At 41.5% G+C, this 15,849-nt stretch overlaps 1 protein-coding gene across 1 annotated transcript; it reads right to left on the bottom strand.

Annotated features, from left to right (window-relative positions):
- Positions 1–356: 356 nt before the first annotated feature.
- LOC134294352 (heterogeneous nuclear ribonucleoprotein 87F-like) lies at positions 357–1,465 on the bottom strand. The gene has a single exon (XM_062965166.1). The coding sequence runs from the start codon at positions 1,448–1,450 to the stop codon at positions 872–874; it is 579 nt and encodes a 192-aa protein (XP_062821236.1). The 5' UTR covers positions 1,451–1,465; the 3' UTR covers positions 357–871.
- Positions 1,466–15,849: the final 14,384 nt, after the last annotated feature.

The following is a 15,849-nucleotide window of genomic DNA, read 5'->3' as shown; positions in this document are numbered from 1 at the left end:
GAGCTTAGGTCTTTTGGCAAACACCATTATTTTCGTTTTGTGATAATTGAGATGTAACTGATCCTCCCTACAATATTGTGCCAGTGCTTTCAAAGCTCTTTTGAGGCCTATTGGCGTTCTTGAAATCAGTGCTGCATCATCAGCATAGAGTAGGATGGAGATATGTCTCCCCGCGAGTTTTGGAGGATGAAAGTCCATGTTGTGCAATTGCTCCACCATAGAGTTAATGTAGAGGTTGAATAATAAATAAGTGGGATCAAACTGGATTAACTCTGCAGTGTAGTAGTATCTTACTTAGCATCACAGCTTGCATTTCTTAGCCATTGCCCTACACAACAGAAACAACGGGAGGCATATGATGGTTTGCAAGATTTAATATAGAGTGAAGTTGAAAGGAGAACATTGTATAGGCCTTCAAAACAAAGCTGAGAAGAGATCAAGTGGGATGAAAGAACAACAGTATAATTTCGTAGTGGAGCAAAGTGGAACAATATGTCAACAACAACATATGAACTTCTAATTCTTCATCTTCTTCCTCGTCTTTCCATTTTCCCTCTTTGCTTCTCCTCCTGCTTATCACATAGTTACAGGTTATAACAGTGTTCAACAAATCTTTAAGCTCCAAAATTCGGAATCTATAATGGACACGATGAATGGCAAGATATACCAGGGGGAAAGACTGTTCATTCCAAACTATAGCAGAAGGAAGAGTTGACTTTTCCAAAAGTGACTTTCAGAACTTCTATCCAGTCACAGTTCTTCATAGTGTAAGTCAGGGATGGGGGAGAATTGGTGAAAGTTTACTTGAAAGAGGTCGTCCGTGCATCATTCTGTCTTGTCTTCGTTTTCTTATGTCTTTGCCGTTGGTCAGTTATAAGAGTGGGTAGTTGCTAGGCAGATTTAACCTGGAACGGTACAGGGTTGCAATGCCTGAACCATATCCTGATTCTGATTCTGGATAGGAAGGTTCTTCATAGAAGTATTCCAGAGGTGCGGGATTGTCACAGCAAGAGGAGGCATCATCATCATAGAAAAAGAATTTGCCTTTTCCTCCTCCTCTTCCTCCTCCGCCTCCACCACCACTACCACCACAACTACCACCTCCTCTTCCTCCTCTTCCTCCTTTTCCTCCTCCTCCACCACCACCACCACTGCCTCCTCCCATTCCTCCTCCCATTCCTCCACCCATTCCTCCTCCCATTCCTCCTCCCATTCCTCCACCCATTCCTCCTCCCATTCCTCCTCCCATTCCTCCTCCCATTCCTCCACCCATTCCGCCTCCCATTCCGCCTCCACCACCAAGCATACGATGACTTTGTTGAGTTATGCAAAACGGCTTAGTGGGGCAGTACAGGGAGGGTCCTGGAATGGTCAGAACAAATGGCGGTGGTTGTATCATCACTGTAGATGAGGGACATGTTGCGTAGCAGCCTCGCCCTTGGCCAGACATCCTTTGTGGTGGCTTACGCTGGCACTGGAATGAGAAATCAAGGAAATGAGTCAAACATGAACCATATATTGGATTGGGGCAATTGAAGGTATTTGTCATTGCACCACTCAAATGTCCCTGAGTTGAGAATTCATGCTTACTGCTGCAGTGAATTGTAAATGTGTAAATACAACTCCCTTGCCCTAGAAGCTGATGGACATAAAAATTAGAGTCTGGAGAAGTTATTACTGGACAAATATTCCCAGGAGGGTTTTTAATAATCTATCATGTTTTCATTACGATTTTACCATTTATGTGTTTTAAATGCAATTTTTTATCCCGTATTTTTGTTTTAATGGATATATTGTATTACTGTTTTATCTCTTTATAGTGTGATTTGTATTATGTTGCCTATGTTTTGTTCTATGTTGTTTGGGCCTCTGCCCCATGTAAGCCGCCCCGAGTCCCCACGGGGAGATGGTGGTGGGGTATAAATAAAGTATTATTATTATTATTATTATTATTATTATTATTATTATTATTATTATTATTATTAGGATCCCACAGTATGGCCATTAGTTATGGCAACCAAAGGATTCTGGCAGTTACAGTCCAAAGAGATAAACTTCCTAGCTAGTAGAGTTGTGCACAAATTCAGTTTCCTTCGGTACCTTCGGTACTTCTAAGATCTCGTATTTTTTTAAAACTGTTACATTATTTTATTCTTTCATGTAAAATGTGTGGGGTGGGGTGGGGGGAGTCTAGGTGTTTCATGATTTAGCTGCAGTTTCTTCTACTTCAGGCAGTGTATCCCAAACAGGTGTCTGAATATGTTCAGGAAGTCTTTCTAATCTGGTCTTTTTTATTTCCATGGCGACTCCTTCAGGTAAATTTCGTTGAATGTATTCCAAATAAACATTGACTGTGCTGCCAGTTAAATGCTTTAACTCCACATATCGATAATGTGTCCTCATTTCATACTGAACTCTGTGCTTCTTATAAATATGCACTGATTTCAGAAGGGTGAATCGCACTATTTTTTCCCGAGGTTCTTCTACTTTCTCGTAATTTTAAGGGCCCTTCCAGTACAAAAACTCACCCTCAATGAAAGCAAGTGGGAGCCAATCTTGGCTCCTCCTCCCCTATTCAGCACCACAGTTGACTCTTTTTGATGTTCCTTTATTTGGGGGCTTTTGCTCTTTTAGCTTCCCCCCCCCTTCCCTTCCTCTCCTTCAGGAAATCCTTCTAAAAGATTATTATTAATAGTAGTAATTTCAGCAAACAAAAAGAGAAACCTACTTCTCTTCTAGACTTGAAAGTAGAAACAGCTTTAAGGAAGCAAAATCCCAAGCAGAAAGGAGATTGCAGCCTTGCAAGCAAGAGATGGGATTTTTAAGGTAGTCCAGGGAGGATAGATCAACTCCAGGTCATTGCTCTTTCTTCCCTGGGCTGAAAACAACAATTTTTTTCAGATGTGGAATGGAAACACCCATTTGGCAACAGAGCTGTTTTTGGGAGACGCTGGAAAATGGACATGAGGGGCTTCCAGTTTCTGGCAAGCAGAAACGGATAGCGATACACCCGAAATGCACAAGCCTACTAACTACCACATATAAAAATCTTAAGGTAGCTTTTCATATGAACACATTGATATATCTCTAGGACATTTGTCAATATAATATGTTAAAGTGCTCATTTTAAAATAATAAAAAGGGGGAAATGAACTGCTTTGAGTCCCCTTCGGGACAGATAAAGCAGGATATAAAATAAATATAATAATACTAATAATAACAGTTTACAGTTTTATTACAGTCCACAAACCCACCAGTAAACAGTCGTTAATAAACTCTCCCATGCCAGGAGAAATATATTTTCCAAGATCAAAATACATGATTTCAAGTAATACCCCAACCCGAGGTAAGTTTCTTTCTCAGCCCTGTTGCCACTGTGAAGACTTTTGCCACTATAAAAATCAGCCTGTGACACTTGTCCTCTAAAAGATATCTAACAATCTCCTGTATATGGGGGATGGCTGGTCATGCGGGACACAATTGGATATAAAAGTTGGCTACGTAGCACAGTGTAATAGCGACCCTGCAATAAAATGTGTTCTATTGTTTCTATTTCATTTCCCTCACAGGGGCCTAGTCTTTGGGAGTAAGGAATTCCAGACAGTCGGCCTCTTAGCAGCTCTGAGGGAAATACATTTAATTATTAATTCTATTAATACTAAAATAATAATAATAATAATAATAATAATAATAATAATAATAATAATAATAATTGCAAGAAATTAGGAAAACTTGCAAGTAGTGTTCACTCAAGAAATCAATATCTTCTTCAACCAACTATTTATAAAAATATATCAATATGGCTTTATCAATGCGTACATCATTCCATAATAACGAGCCCAGATTCCACCACATTGAACAATGCTGCATTTATTCTAGAATGGGGATGGACCCATGGACATCTGTCTGTATTGCTAATTTTTGGACATGGTTGGGGTTACCATATTACTCTTTGTAGTTGTCACACCATACTGATCAAATTTGAGGAAAGCCAAGTTCTTCTCATGCACCCAATCTCCTACTTTCCCAGATGTTCCAATTATGGTATTATTTTTAGGAATTCTGAGTTAAGCTAGAGTTTTGCAAGACAGGGTTGGTGGACAGGATAGAAGAACCTGCGATACTCCAGATTGGAATGGAGAAGAGGACTCAAAACTTGACCTTCTGAAACGTAAATTGAAAACTATTTGTGCATCAACTTCGATATCCAATACATAATTCACACAACAAACATCGACAAAACAAACACATAGTATCTCCCTGGCTACCTTCCTTTTTTTGGGTGCAACACAAGTTGGGAATTAGTCCTCTATTGAAATAAAAGTGCAACCAAAGTATCATTTCAGAAACGGGTCTCACCTGCATCCTGTGGTGCATCTGAGACAACCTCCAAGTTGGCAAGGCAAGAAGATGCTGTTGCCTTGGGATGTTCACCTTTTTATAAGACTTTGGGGGCAGGATCTGGGAAATGAGACATTTCTCTTCCCCCCACACAAGGAGGACACAAATTCATGCTCAACCACAATTTAATGTCATATTTGCTCTACCGGTTACATTTTAATTGTTTGTGAGGTGAGTTCTGTTGCAATAAATGATAAGAATGCCATCATTCGTGTTTCTTCGATGTTAAAAAGGTGATAATTGAACCCTGCTCCAGCTGTTTTGAGAAGGCTGAAGCACAATGTCATATTTTGGACAATAATCAGGGCAGGAATCCTGTTGGTGTATCACATTGGCATAACCACCAACCCTTAACTTGGCGTAGTTGACGTTCTTTTGAGATGGTGCAGCAGTGGAAGGAAGGAGGCATATTGTCTCATCATCTGAAGGTCAAGTTGTCTCTTCTGAAGAATTTGGTTCCTAATTGGGTCCTCCAACCTAAAGGCATTGTGGAAAGGTTGCATTTTGTCTTGTCTATTTCTATCCAACTTTCCAAGGCAACTTTTCAGAAGACCTTTAGCTCTGAGGGCCCACCTGGGAGCCAAGCAATATATAGAGGAGCTATTGGGAACCTGCAGGTGATGATGATGATGATGATGATGATGATGATGATGGTAATAATGATTTTCAATCACAACCTTTTTACAGGCCTGAGCTTACACAGCACCCAAAACAAAACAAAGAAAGCAAAACTGAATTATATTCACAAGTCTGTGATAGCAAAAAAGCTTTTTGACATAATAATAATATGTCATTAGGTGCTGTGCCAAAAGATCTCAGAGCCATACCTGTCATAAGATATCCTGCTGGCATTATAAATTGGACACAGGTGGAACTGGACAATTTGGACAGAAAAACAAGAAAACTCATGACCATTCATCATTCACTGCAACCTTGCAGTGATGTTGACCGGCCATATCTGCCTAGAAGATAAGGGGGCAGAGGACTCTTACAAGTAAAACAAGCAGTCAAAAAAGAAGAACATGCCCTGGCAGAATATGTAAAGCAAAGTGAAGAACCTGCTTTAATTGAAGTTAAAAATCAGAAACTCCTCAAAGCACTGCAGACAAAAAGTGCTTTTTTTGAGTTTTCTTGTTTTTCTGTCCAAGTTGTCCATTTCTGCCTGTATCCAACTAATAATGCCAACAGTATATCTTATGACAGGTATTTTTTATTATTATTATTATTATTATTATTATTATTATTATTATTATTATTATTATTATTATTATTATTATTATACCATTGGCCATGACATCATTCTGGGTCATCTTGTTGGGATGGGACTGGAAGGCACTGTCCTACAATATCTCTGATCTGTCCCAGTGGGCCATACCCAGGTGGTGCTGGGAACTCCTGTTCAAACCAAGGGGAGAGCAAGCGGCTTATGTCATTACCGTGGCAACATGGGACACTTCCTGTGTTGCCTTCTGGACGATAGGCAATGTGGTGTGGGACATGGAGCGATGGGTTCTCTACGTCCCCCACTGTGACCCCATGAATCCCAAAGATAATGTGATGAGATGTAATGTCACATTGGTCTGTCCTCATCAACGGTCAATTCTCAAACATCTGTTGAGGAAAAACAGTTTTTGCTGAAGGGAGGATACCATTTAGAGTTGTATATATGGGGAGAGGAGGCCAATAAGGACACATGTTCACACTTATCTCTCCATAGATGCCAAACTAAACATAGAAGACAAACTCTTAGATCCATCCTAGACTATTTTTTTAAAAAAATTCCTGAGTGGATGTGATGCCATAATGTAGAACATCCCGTGTCTTTCCAAGTGTATTGTCTATGGGGAAAACCAGAGCATGTGTGGCCAAGAAACCTTTGAGAGTGATCAATAAGGCAAAAGTTCAGTCCCAGAAAGCATGGGAAGTAATAGCAAACTATGAGACCTGCAATCTAAAAACATCTGAAAAGCAATGTAGTCTTCATCTCTGTCTTGAACAATAAGGAATCATACTTGGAGAACTTAATTTATTCCTAAGTAAGATATATTTTCACTAAATACAATTGCAATATCATGGAATCATAGGGTTTGCGGTTCAGGAAGCAACCAGAACCCTCTGGTGGACATTTGTGAATACTCCGCCTTGAAAATGGCAGACATTTTCTAGCGTCTTTCCATGTCCATCATCCATTTTTCAAAGGGGCATCATGTCAGTTTGTTTGTTCATTTCACCTTCTAACCATACATCTGGAGAGATGCTTTAGTGCAGTGCTTCCCAACCTGTGGTCCATGGACCACCAGTGGTCCCCAAGAACTACAATATGGTTCATGGCCTCACCGTTACTACACTGTTGCAACAAGAGTGACAGTCTCGTGAAATCCTCTTATAAGTGCTGAGACAATGGGGATGTTGGGAGGGGAGAGGCTGACTAACCACGAAAGGTGCAACAACAAGCCTCCTGACTGCTGCTTCTCCTCCTCCTCCCTCCCGCTGAGCAGAGCTGTTCCATGTGTTGCCTGGAAGCAGGGTGCCTTGGTATCTTCATTTTGAAGCCTGTTTCTGAGTTTTTTTCGATTCAGAAAATTGCATTGGATAGACCATATCAGCTCTAGATTATTAAATATGGTTTTCTGTGGACGGGCAGATGATGACTACTGGATGGTATATGTTCTGCATTGGATACTAGAGCTGATGTGGTTTATCCAATGCAATTTTCTGAATCAGCACTCCAAATGACCAAAGTGAATCTAAAGTTGACCAAAACCTGATTTGTCGTAACTCTTTTGATACTAATGTTGGAGAGTGGTTCCTGATCAAAGTGTTCTCTGGTCAAAGTGGTCCCTGGCCAAGTGATCTCTGGTCAAAGTGGTCCCTGATCAAGTGGTTCCTAGTCAAAATGGTCCCTGGTCAAAGTCATCCCTGGTCAATTGGTCCTTGGTCAAGTGGTTCCTGGTCAAGTGGTCCCTAGTCAAAGTTGTCCCTGATCAAGTGGTTCCTAGTCAAAATGGTTCCTGGTCAAAGTCATCCCTGGTCAATTGGTCCTTGGTCAAGTGGTTCCTGGTCAAGTGGTCCCTAGTCAAAGTTGTCCCTGATCAAGTGGTTCCTAGTCAAAATGGTCCCTGGTCAAAGTCATCCCTGGTCAATTGGTCCTTGGTCAAGTGGTTCCTGGTCAAGTGGTCCCTAGTCAAAGTTGTCCCTGATCAAGTGGTTCCTAGTCAAAATGGTTCCTGGTCAAAGTCATCCCTGGTCAATTGATCCTTGGTCAAGTGGTTCCTGGTAAAGTGGTCCCTAGTCAAAGTCGTCCCTAGTCAAAGTCGTCCCTAGTCAAAGTTGTCCCTGGTCAATTGGTCAAGTGGTCCCTGGTCAAGTGGTCCCTAGTCAAAAAAAGGTTAGAAACCACTGCTTTAGTGCAATGTAGTATCTTTTAGTGGAGGAACCATATCTAGATTCATCTTGCTTTGAGTAAAGGACTGAGGTTTTATTTTTTGTTGTTTTTATCCCAGAGACCAAATTCAGTTCCCCAGAAATTCTGGAGCGGGTTCATTCCAACAGTGCATAAGAGTGAAGATGAAAGACATCAATAATAATATTGTGTGTGCGCTGCTGGTGTGCCTTCAACTTCTTGTCAACCTATGGTGAACCTATGAATTGAACAGTGAGTTTCTTGATTTCTTTTGCATCCGTTTTATCCTTAGTTATTTGTTTTCCTATCATTGTGTGTGTGTTTTTGAAAAAAACTTTTATTTCAACATAAGAGACGAATAGTTTTGCTGTTTGAAGCTGCAGTCAGGAGGCCTGTTGTCACACCTTTGTGGGTAATCAACTTCTCCTCTCCTGTTGCCATAGCAGTATAAGAGGGTTTCGAGAGACCAGTCGCTCTTGTTGCAACAGTGTAGTAACGTTGAGGCCACAGACCATATTTTAGTCCTTGGGACCACTGGTGGTCCACGGACCACAGGTTGGGAACCACTGAAAGGAATAAACAATTTTAGAGTCATCTTTGATGTCACAGAAGGGTCTGGTTTATAGTCTTTGAAGTATCTGAGATACTTAATATTAGAGTTATTTGGAATAGTGTGAAAGGGGACAATAGTATTTTGTGTCTGTAGCTGACCATACTTCTGGATCTTCCACATTATTCTCAGTGTGTTTATTCATTATATGCAACGTTGCAATATCTTAACCGTTATACTACACACCGAAAACAACAAGGAGGCATGTGATGGATTGCAAGATTTAATACAGAGTGAAATTTAAAGTACAGCATTGCATAGACCTTCAAAACAATGCTGAGAAGAGATCAAACAGAGCAACAGTTTACAACTTTAGCAGCCAAGATTAATAATATACTGTGAGTAAACAGTAGGAGAAATACTACACTATGGCAATGACTACAAGAACAAGTGGACTTCTTTTCTTCTTCGTCTTCTTTTGCTCTACTGTATTTCTTAGATATTACACAACAACAATGACTACTTTCCCTCTTGTGTATTGTTGCTAATTACGTTGTTATACATTATAACAGTATTCTATCAATTTTCTGGCTCTGAAGTTAAAAACATATAAGGCACAGGAAAAAAGGTAAGAAAGTTCAGGAGGAAAGCACCTTCATTCCAAAATATAGTAGTAAGAAGACTTCTCTAAGAGTGACTCTCAAAACTTCTAACCATGTTGTAAGCCAGGGTGTATAGGAAAATGTCCGACAATTTGCTTGGAAGAGGTTGCCCATGCATCTTTCCGTCTTCTCTTAGTCTTCTTGTGTCTTCACCGTTGATTGGTTAGATCCATGAGTAAGGCAGAACTACCCTGGAATGGTGCAGGGCCGCAATGCCTGAGCCGTGTCCTGATTCCGATTACCATTCTGGATAGGAAGGTTCTTCACAGAAATATTCTAGAGGTAGTACCTCATCATAGAAATATTCCAGAGAGGGGTCAGAACAGCAAGATGGGCCATTATCATATAGAAAGAATTTTCCTTGACCTTGTCTTTGACCTTTTCCTCCACCACCACCACCACCACCACTGCCTCCTCCCATTCCACCTCCCATTCCTCCTCCCATTCCACCTCCCATTCCACCTCCCATTCCTCCGCCCATTCCTCCACCCATTCCGCCTCCAATCATTCCTCTGCCCATAGAAGACATGGTTTGCTTAATGCAAAGAGGCTTAGTGGGGCAGTAAAGGGAGGGTCCTGGGATGACCATCATAAATGGTGGTGGTTGTATCATCACTGTGGATGAGGGACATGATGCATAGCAGCCTCGTCCGGACATCCCCTGGGATGGACTCCGCTGGCACTGGAATGAGATATCAAGAAAATGAGTGAAAGATGGAGGAACCATATATGGGACTGGGGAAAATGACAGTCTTAGTAAATGCAACACTCAAGTGTTTAGAAGATTTAGAAGAGTTAGTACATCCTGAAAGACTCACAACAACCCACTGTTTGGAAGCTGATCAACACTAAAATAAGAGTTTGGGGTGATTACTGGGTGAACATTCTTAGAATCGTGTTGTCGAAGGCTTTCATGGCCAGAATCACAGGGTTGTTGTATGTCTTTCGGGCTGTGTGGCCATGTTCCAGAAGCATTCTCTCCTGACGTTTCGCCCACATCTATGGCAGGCATCCTCAGAGGTTGTGAGGCAACCTCTGAGGATGCCTGCCATAGATGTGGGCGAAACGTCAGGAGAGAATGCTTCTGGAACATGGCCACACAGCCCGAAAGACATACAACAACCCATTCTTAGAATCCTCCAGCCAGTATGGTCAGCAGTTGAGGTTCTCTGAAGTTTAGCTCAACACCTAAGACTCTGATTAAGAATTATGGATCATACTTGACGATGACAGGAGTGAGAGGAGGGCTGTGCTGGTATGGCTGTACTAGAAGCTCCAACTTTATTTTCTTTCTGCTAATGTTTGCAGTCATAGGGCAAGCTGCCTGTCCATCATCATTAAGTTTGGTTCCGCCCCTTGTTCAGGGCTCTGGGAGGGAAGGAGCCATTTTTAAGTCAGTCTCACTAAGGAAGCTAAGCTATAGGACGTAGACCAGCTCGTCCCGTAGAAAAGCTTCATATCTCAAGAACATCCGGGGATATAGAACATCCGAGGAATCAGAAACAGAAATTCCAGGGGAAAGGTCCCAAGGGTTCTTACTAAGAGCTCACAGCCCTGCAGCCTCACAGCTCCTGAGGGAAACAACCCTAAAGTTTCCAAAGAAACCTCAGAGAGAGAACAGCACCACAGATCCACGGAACCCCAGCTGAAACATCTGCAAGCCTTGGTTGTTAGGTCCACTCGATACCAGATGAATTTGGAATCGGTAGTGGGTCCCACATCAGCTAGACCCATATGATAGACAGCCTGGGAGAGGTTATAAGGGTGTTTTCTTCTTATAGAGAAAGCACAGTTATCCAAAGCCTATTGTCTGTCCCCTGGGGACAAGACTGAAAAGGCCAACAATTTATTAAGGAAACCTTGAAGTGTTATTTGACTCCTTGAAGATTTATTATTTGTTCAGTAATAAAGACTTTGTTATCTCATTAAAGACTCAAAGGACTATCCTTTTCAGGAAAATCCTCAAGAATCTCTCTTTGAGGCGCCCTGGCTTCCTGCTGGGCATACGTCCTATACAAAGACAATAGCTACAGGCCCAGCGCATGACAGATCAAGGGCCCTGGCAGATCTTAGAGCCTGTGCCAGTTCGTAAGGGGAGATGCGATCACAACGACAGGCAGGGTCTGAGAAGACATTTCTAAAAACCCTCTCCTGACTGCAGAACTCATGGCTCCTTGAGATGTTGCCATAACCTAGTACAATGAAAAGTCTTCTGGTAGAGAAGAAGAAAAAGAAAGGTGAAATGGCTTCAAAGCTTGACCAATAGAAAACTAGTTGTGTGCCAACTTCTAAATTCAACGTTATAGGTCATTGGCAGAACAAAATTCACACAGTCGTCCACAGGTAACCATAGTATCAACCTGGTCTACTATCTTTCATCTTTTGGTTGCAATAAAAAAGTGCTACCTGAACACCAAATTTCAGAAGTTGGTCTCACCTGCATTCTTTGACGCATCTCAGACAACCTCAAAGTTGGCAAAGCAAGAAGATGTTGGAGCCTTGGATTGTTCACCCTTTTTATAGGACTTTGGGGGCAGGATCTGGGAGATGAGCCATTTCTCGTTCCCCCACACAAGGAGGACACAAATTCATGCTCAACCACAATTTAATGTCACATATGCTCTACCGGTTAGATTTTAATTGTTTGGTTCCCAGTTTGTGAGGGTGAGTTCTGTTGCAATAAATGATAAGAATGCCATCATTCGTGTTTCTTTCATGCAAAAAACAGGTGTTAATTGAACCCTTCTCCAGCTGGCTTGAGAAGGTTGAAGCATGAGCCCATATTTTGGTTAATAATCAGAATAAATATGATTCAGAATTAAATATGGAATTTGGAAGTATGCCATTGTTGCTGTACCACATTGGCATAATTAATAACCTGACTGACATAGTTGATTTTCTTATGAGTTGGCATAGTAATGGAAGGAAGGAAGTCTACCATCTTATCACCATCTGAAGAGACGGTTGTCCCCTCTATTAGCATCCTTGGCATGAGCCTCCATTGCAATATCCTTCATTATAGAGACCATATCTGAGTACTGCTTGTCTTGAGTGAGTGAACCCAGCCAACTTCGAATTTGGACCAAACTTGGCACACAGCCCTATCATGCCGAACTGTGCATACAGGCAGGTTTTGGGGTGATTGACCTTTGGCTCTGGGAGTTGTAGTACACCCTTATACAGACAGTACTGAACCCAGCTGATGACGGATCTGGACCAAACTTAAGTGATATTTCCTCACATCCCCAAACAACTCAATGCCGTCTACTAATAACCCGGGCACCGCCGGGTCCCCAAGCTAGTATATAATAAAAGTCAGTGTTTGTATGTATGTTTGTATGTATGTATGTATGTATGCGAGTATGTGACAGCTTTCTGATTGGCCGCCACTATCACAGGCCACTGTGACCACCAGGAACGATGGACCTGGCCCAAACTTGACACGCTTAACCCCCATGATGCACTTTACATCCTGGTGCCGTTTGTGGAACAATGGACCATGGGTGATGGGATTTGTAGTAATTTCAATCGTTACGATTCCCACAAGCCACTCCGAAGCCCGGCAGTCACAGAACTTGACCAAACTTGGTAGACAGAACCACCATGAACCCCTTTCCATCCTGGGGCAGATTGGGGGAGGATGAACCAAGTAGCTTCACTCATTTCTTACTCTGGGAGTTGTCCTTCATTCCAGGAGCCAAATGCAGCTCCAAAAGTACTAGAGTATGTTCATTCCAATGGTGCATTAGGTTGAAGATGAGAATGTCACACCAAGGGTAGCACTGTGTTTGTGTTTATATGCTTTCAAATAGACTTATGGTGGCCCCATGGATTTCATAGGTTTTTCCTTAGGTGATAACCCCACAGAGTTGGAGAGTTTCCTTCTCTGAAGGAACCTGTTATTCACTGGCCATCTCCAATTCAAATACCAACCAAGCCTGACAGGATATGGTGCTTTTAATTCTAATAATAGAATAGTGCTGTTTATACTAGTGTATAAGCTAAGCCAAACTGATATATGTTGAGGGCAGGTTTTGGGAGCAAAACTATAGATTTAGAATCATAAGGTCCATCTAGTCCAATCTCCTGCGTTTTGATGTGACCTATGGATAACTCAAAGATTATTCTGTTAATAATATCAGCACATATCAGCTGTCATGGGGAAGCTTTCAGACACAGCTTAGGGGACCAGAGTAACTATTGTTATTAATATTAATATTATTATGAACACCCATTGTTACACATCAGCTGTCATGGGGAAGCAGACCTCTCTCATACTCAGCTTAGGGTCCCAGAGTAACTATTGTTATTAATATTAATATTATTATGAACACCCATTGTTACACATCAGCTGTCATGGGGAAGCAGACCTCTCTCATACTCAGCTTAGGGTCCCAGAGTAACTATTGTTATTAATATTAATATTATTATGAACACCCATTGTTACACATCAGCTGTCATGGGGAAGCAGACCTCTCTCATACTCAGCTTAGGGTCCCAGAGGAACTATTGTTATTAATATTAATATTATTATGAACACCCATTGTTACACATCAGCTGTCATGGGGAAGCAGACCTCTCTCATACTCAGCTTAGGGTCCCAGAGGAACTATTGTTATTAATATTAATATTATTATGAACACCCATTGTTACACATCAGCTGTCATGGGGAAGCAGACCTCTCTCAGACTCAGCTTAGGGTCCCAGAGTAACTGTTGGTATTAATATTAATATTATTATTAACACAAATTGGCACACCTCAGCTGTAATGGGAAAGCATCCCTCTGTCAGTACCTGCTTATTGTTACGCAGCCGAAACGAAAGGAAAACGAAAGCAAGTACGATGACTGTGCAGCTTTCATTTTCATGTCGCTTCTAGTTTCCTACAAAAATGTTGTTATTCGTTTCACATAGATGAACGGTCAACATGGAACAAATGCATGAAGGAAACGAAGGAAACATATATCACACACAACCCTACTGTTAATAGGCGAGAGGGTGAGTCAGCTTGAAGACCTAGAATGAGCTTGAAGAGTTGGATTGCTACCTATGTAGATCCACCTCCAGAAAGTAATTCCATACGGAACTACTTTCTTTGGTCTTGTCTTTGGTGGAGGAGGCAAAGCACTTCCTATTCCCAGCTACATGGGGGGAGGGAAGTCAATAATCCTAAGTAAAACGAAGTAGAACTATCAATTACTTGATGCATAAGTCCATTGTCTCTTTGTGTCTATGGATGTTCAGAACAGTTTTTTTTTCGTGTCAGGAGCAACTTGAGTCGCTTCTGGAGTGAGAGAATTGGCCGTCTGCAAGGACGTTGCCCAGGGGACGCCCGGATGTTTTGATGTTTTACCATCCTTGTGGGAGGCTTCTCTCATGTCCCCACATGGAGCTGGAGCTGATAGAGGGATCTCATCTGCGATCTCCCCGAGTGGGATTCGAACCTGGAAGCCTTCAGGTCAGCAACCCAAACTTCAAGTCACGAGGCTTTAGTCCACTACGCCACCAGAGGCTCCTTCAGAACAGTAACTGTATGCAATACTGACAAAACAAAAAAATGGGACCAAAACCACTGACCTATCTGATCCTGAAATTCCTACTGTCTTGTTACAAAACTTTTTATCTTTTCAAAATAGAACAAAACATGGAAAAGGAAGCTACTAACAGATGCTACCATATGGAAATGGAACTAGCTCTTTGGACCATGAGGTTGGACCCAAAATGGGTCAAATTTAATAATAATAATAATAATAATAATAATAATAATAATAATAATAATAATAATAAGTTTATTTATATCCTGCCTCCATCTCCCCCGAAGGGGACTCGGGGCGACTTACAGCAAAATCAAAATACAAGCAATGATAAAATATAAAACATCAAAGGACAAAAACAATAGGTGAAAAAACACAACACAGAATTAAAACATCAAATAAAAAACAATGAGGTTGCAATAGTGGATAAGCAAGGTGCTTCAGTGTTTTATCTTAATCATAGAAGGGATGCCTAATGCCAGAGCCGGTCCTAGGTAATTTTCAAGTGTAGGCGAACAGAATTTTGCCCCCCCCCCCCCCAAACCAATCACTGAAAAATAAAAATGTCGGATAAGCTAAAATGTTGAATAATAAGGAGGGATTAAGGAAAAGCCTATTAAACATCAAATTACATTAAGATTTTACAAAGTAAGCACCAAAACATCATGTTTTACAACAAATCAACAGAAAAAGCAGTCTCGACTGCGCCCCCATATGTTTTGCGCTCAAAGCGACCGGTTAATTCACCTCATTGTTGGACCGGCTTTGCCTAATGCCAATGTCTTGTATAAGTTGGACCAACATATGGATGTGCTACCCAGCAATTGATTTAATGACTCTATTACAGGTGGGTTTAACAATAGGATCCAGGCCAATATTCAAACAAGTTTGTTGCTTTAGGGAAACCAGAAATTGCCGTCTGCACTCATTAGTCTGGGTCAGGTCACAAAGAGAAGGGTGTCTCTTCTATATGGGAGGCACATATATTTCATATATTTAACTGCCAGGTGTACCATTGGGATGACTGCAAGAAGGGCAAGCAAGACAGGTCTTAGCAGACTTCTGATATGTAGAAGACACTGGATGAAACTGAAGATTCAGGATGACACATCAGAAATGGTTTTGCTCAATGTATTGTTGACCCACAGAAATCCCTAAAAAAGCATGTGTAGGCGGTCATTAGGTGTAGAGCATTCAAAGGAGATGAGACATGGAGGAGGAGATGAGATGCATCAGGGTTATCAGGAACTTAAATGGAACTCCCCAACATTGTTTATTCCTTTGATGTGTGCCCCTCCT

This window comes from Anolis carolinensis, unplaced genomic scaffold (genome assembly GCF_035594765.1).
Source record: "Anolis carolinensis isolate JA03-04 unplaced genomic scaffold, rAnoCar3.1.pri scaffold_14, whole genome shotgun sequence".
NCBI classification, from domain to species: Eukaryota; Metazoa; Chordata; class Lepidosauria; order Squamata; family Dactyloidae; genus Anolis; species Anolis carolinensis.
Note: the sequence above shows the minus strand (reverse complement) of the source record. Positions and strands in the feature narration are given on the sequence as shown.

Bases quoted from the DNA above. Each gene is read 5' to 3' on its own strand.
- LOC134294352 (XM_062965166.1), bottom strand. From the start codon at position 1,450: ATGTCTGGCCAAGGGCGAGGCTGCTACGCAACATGTCCCTCATCTACA.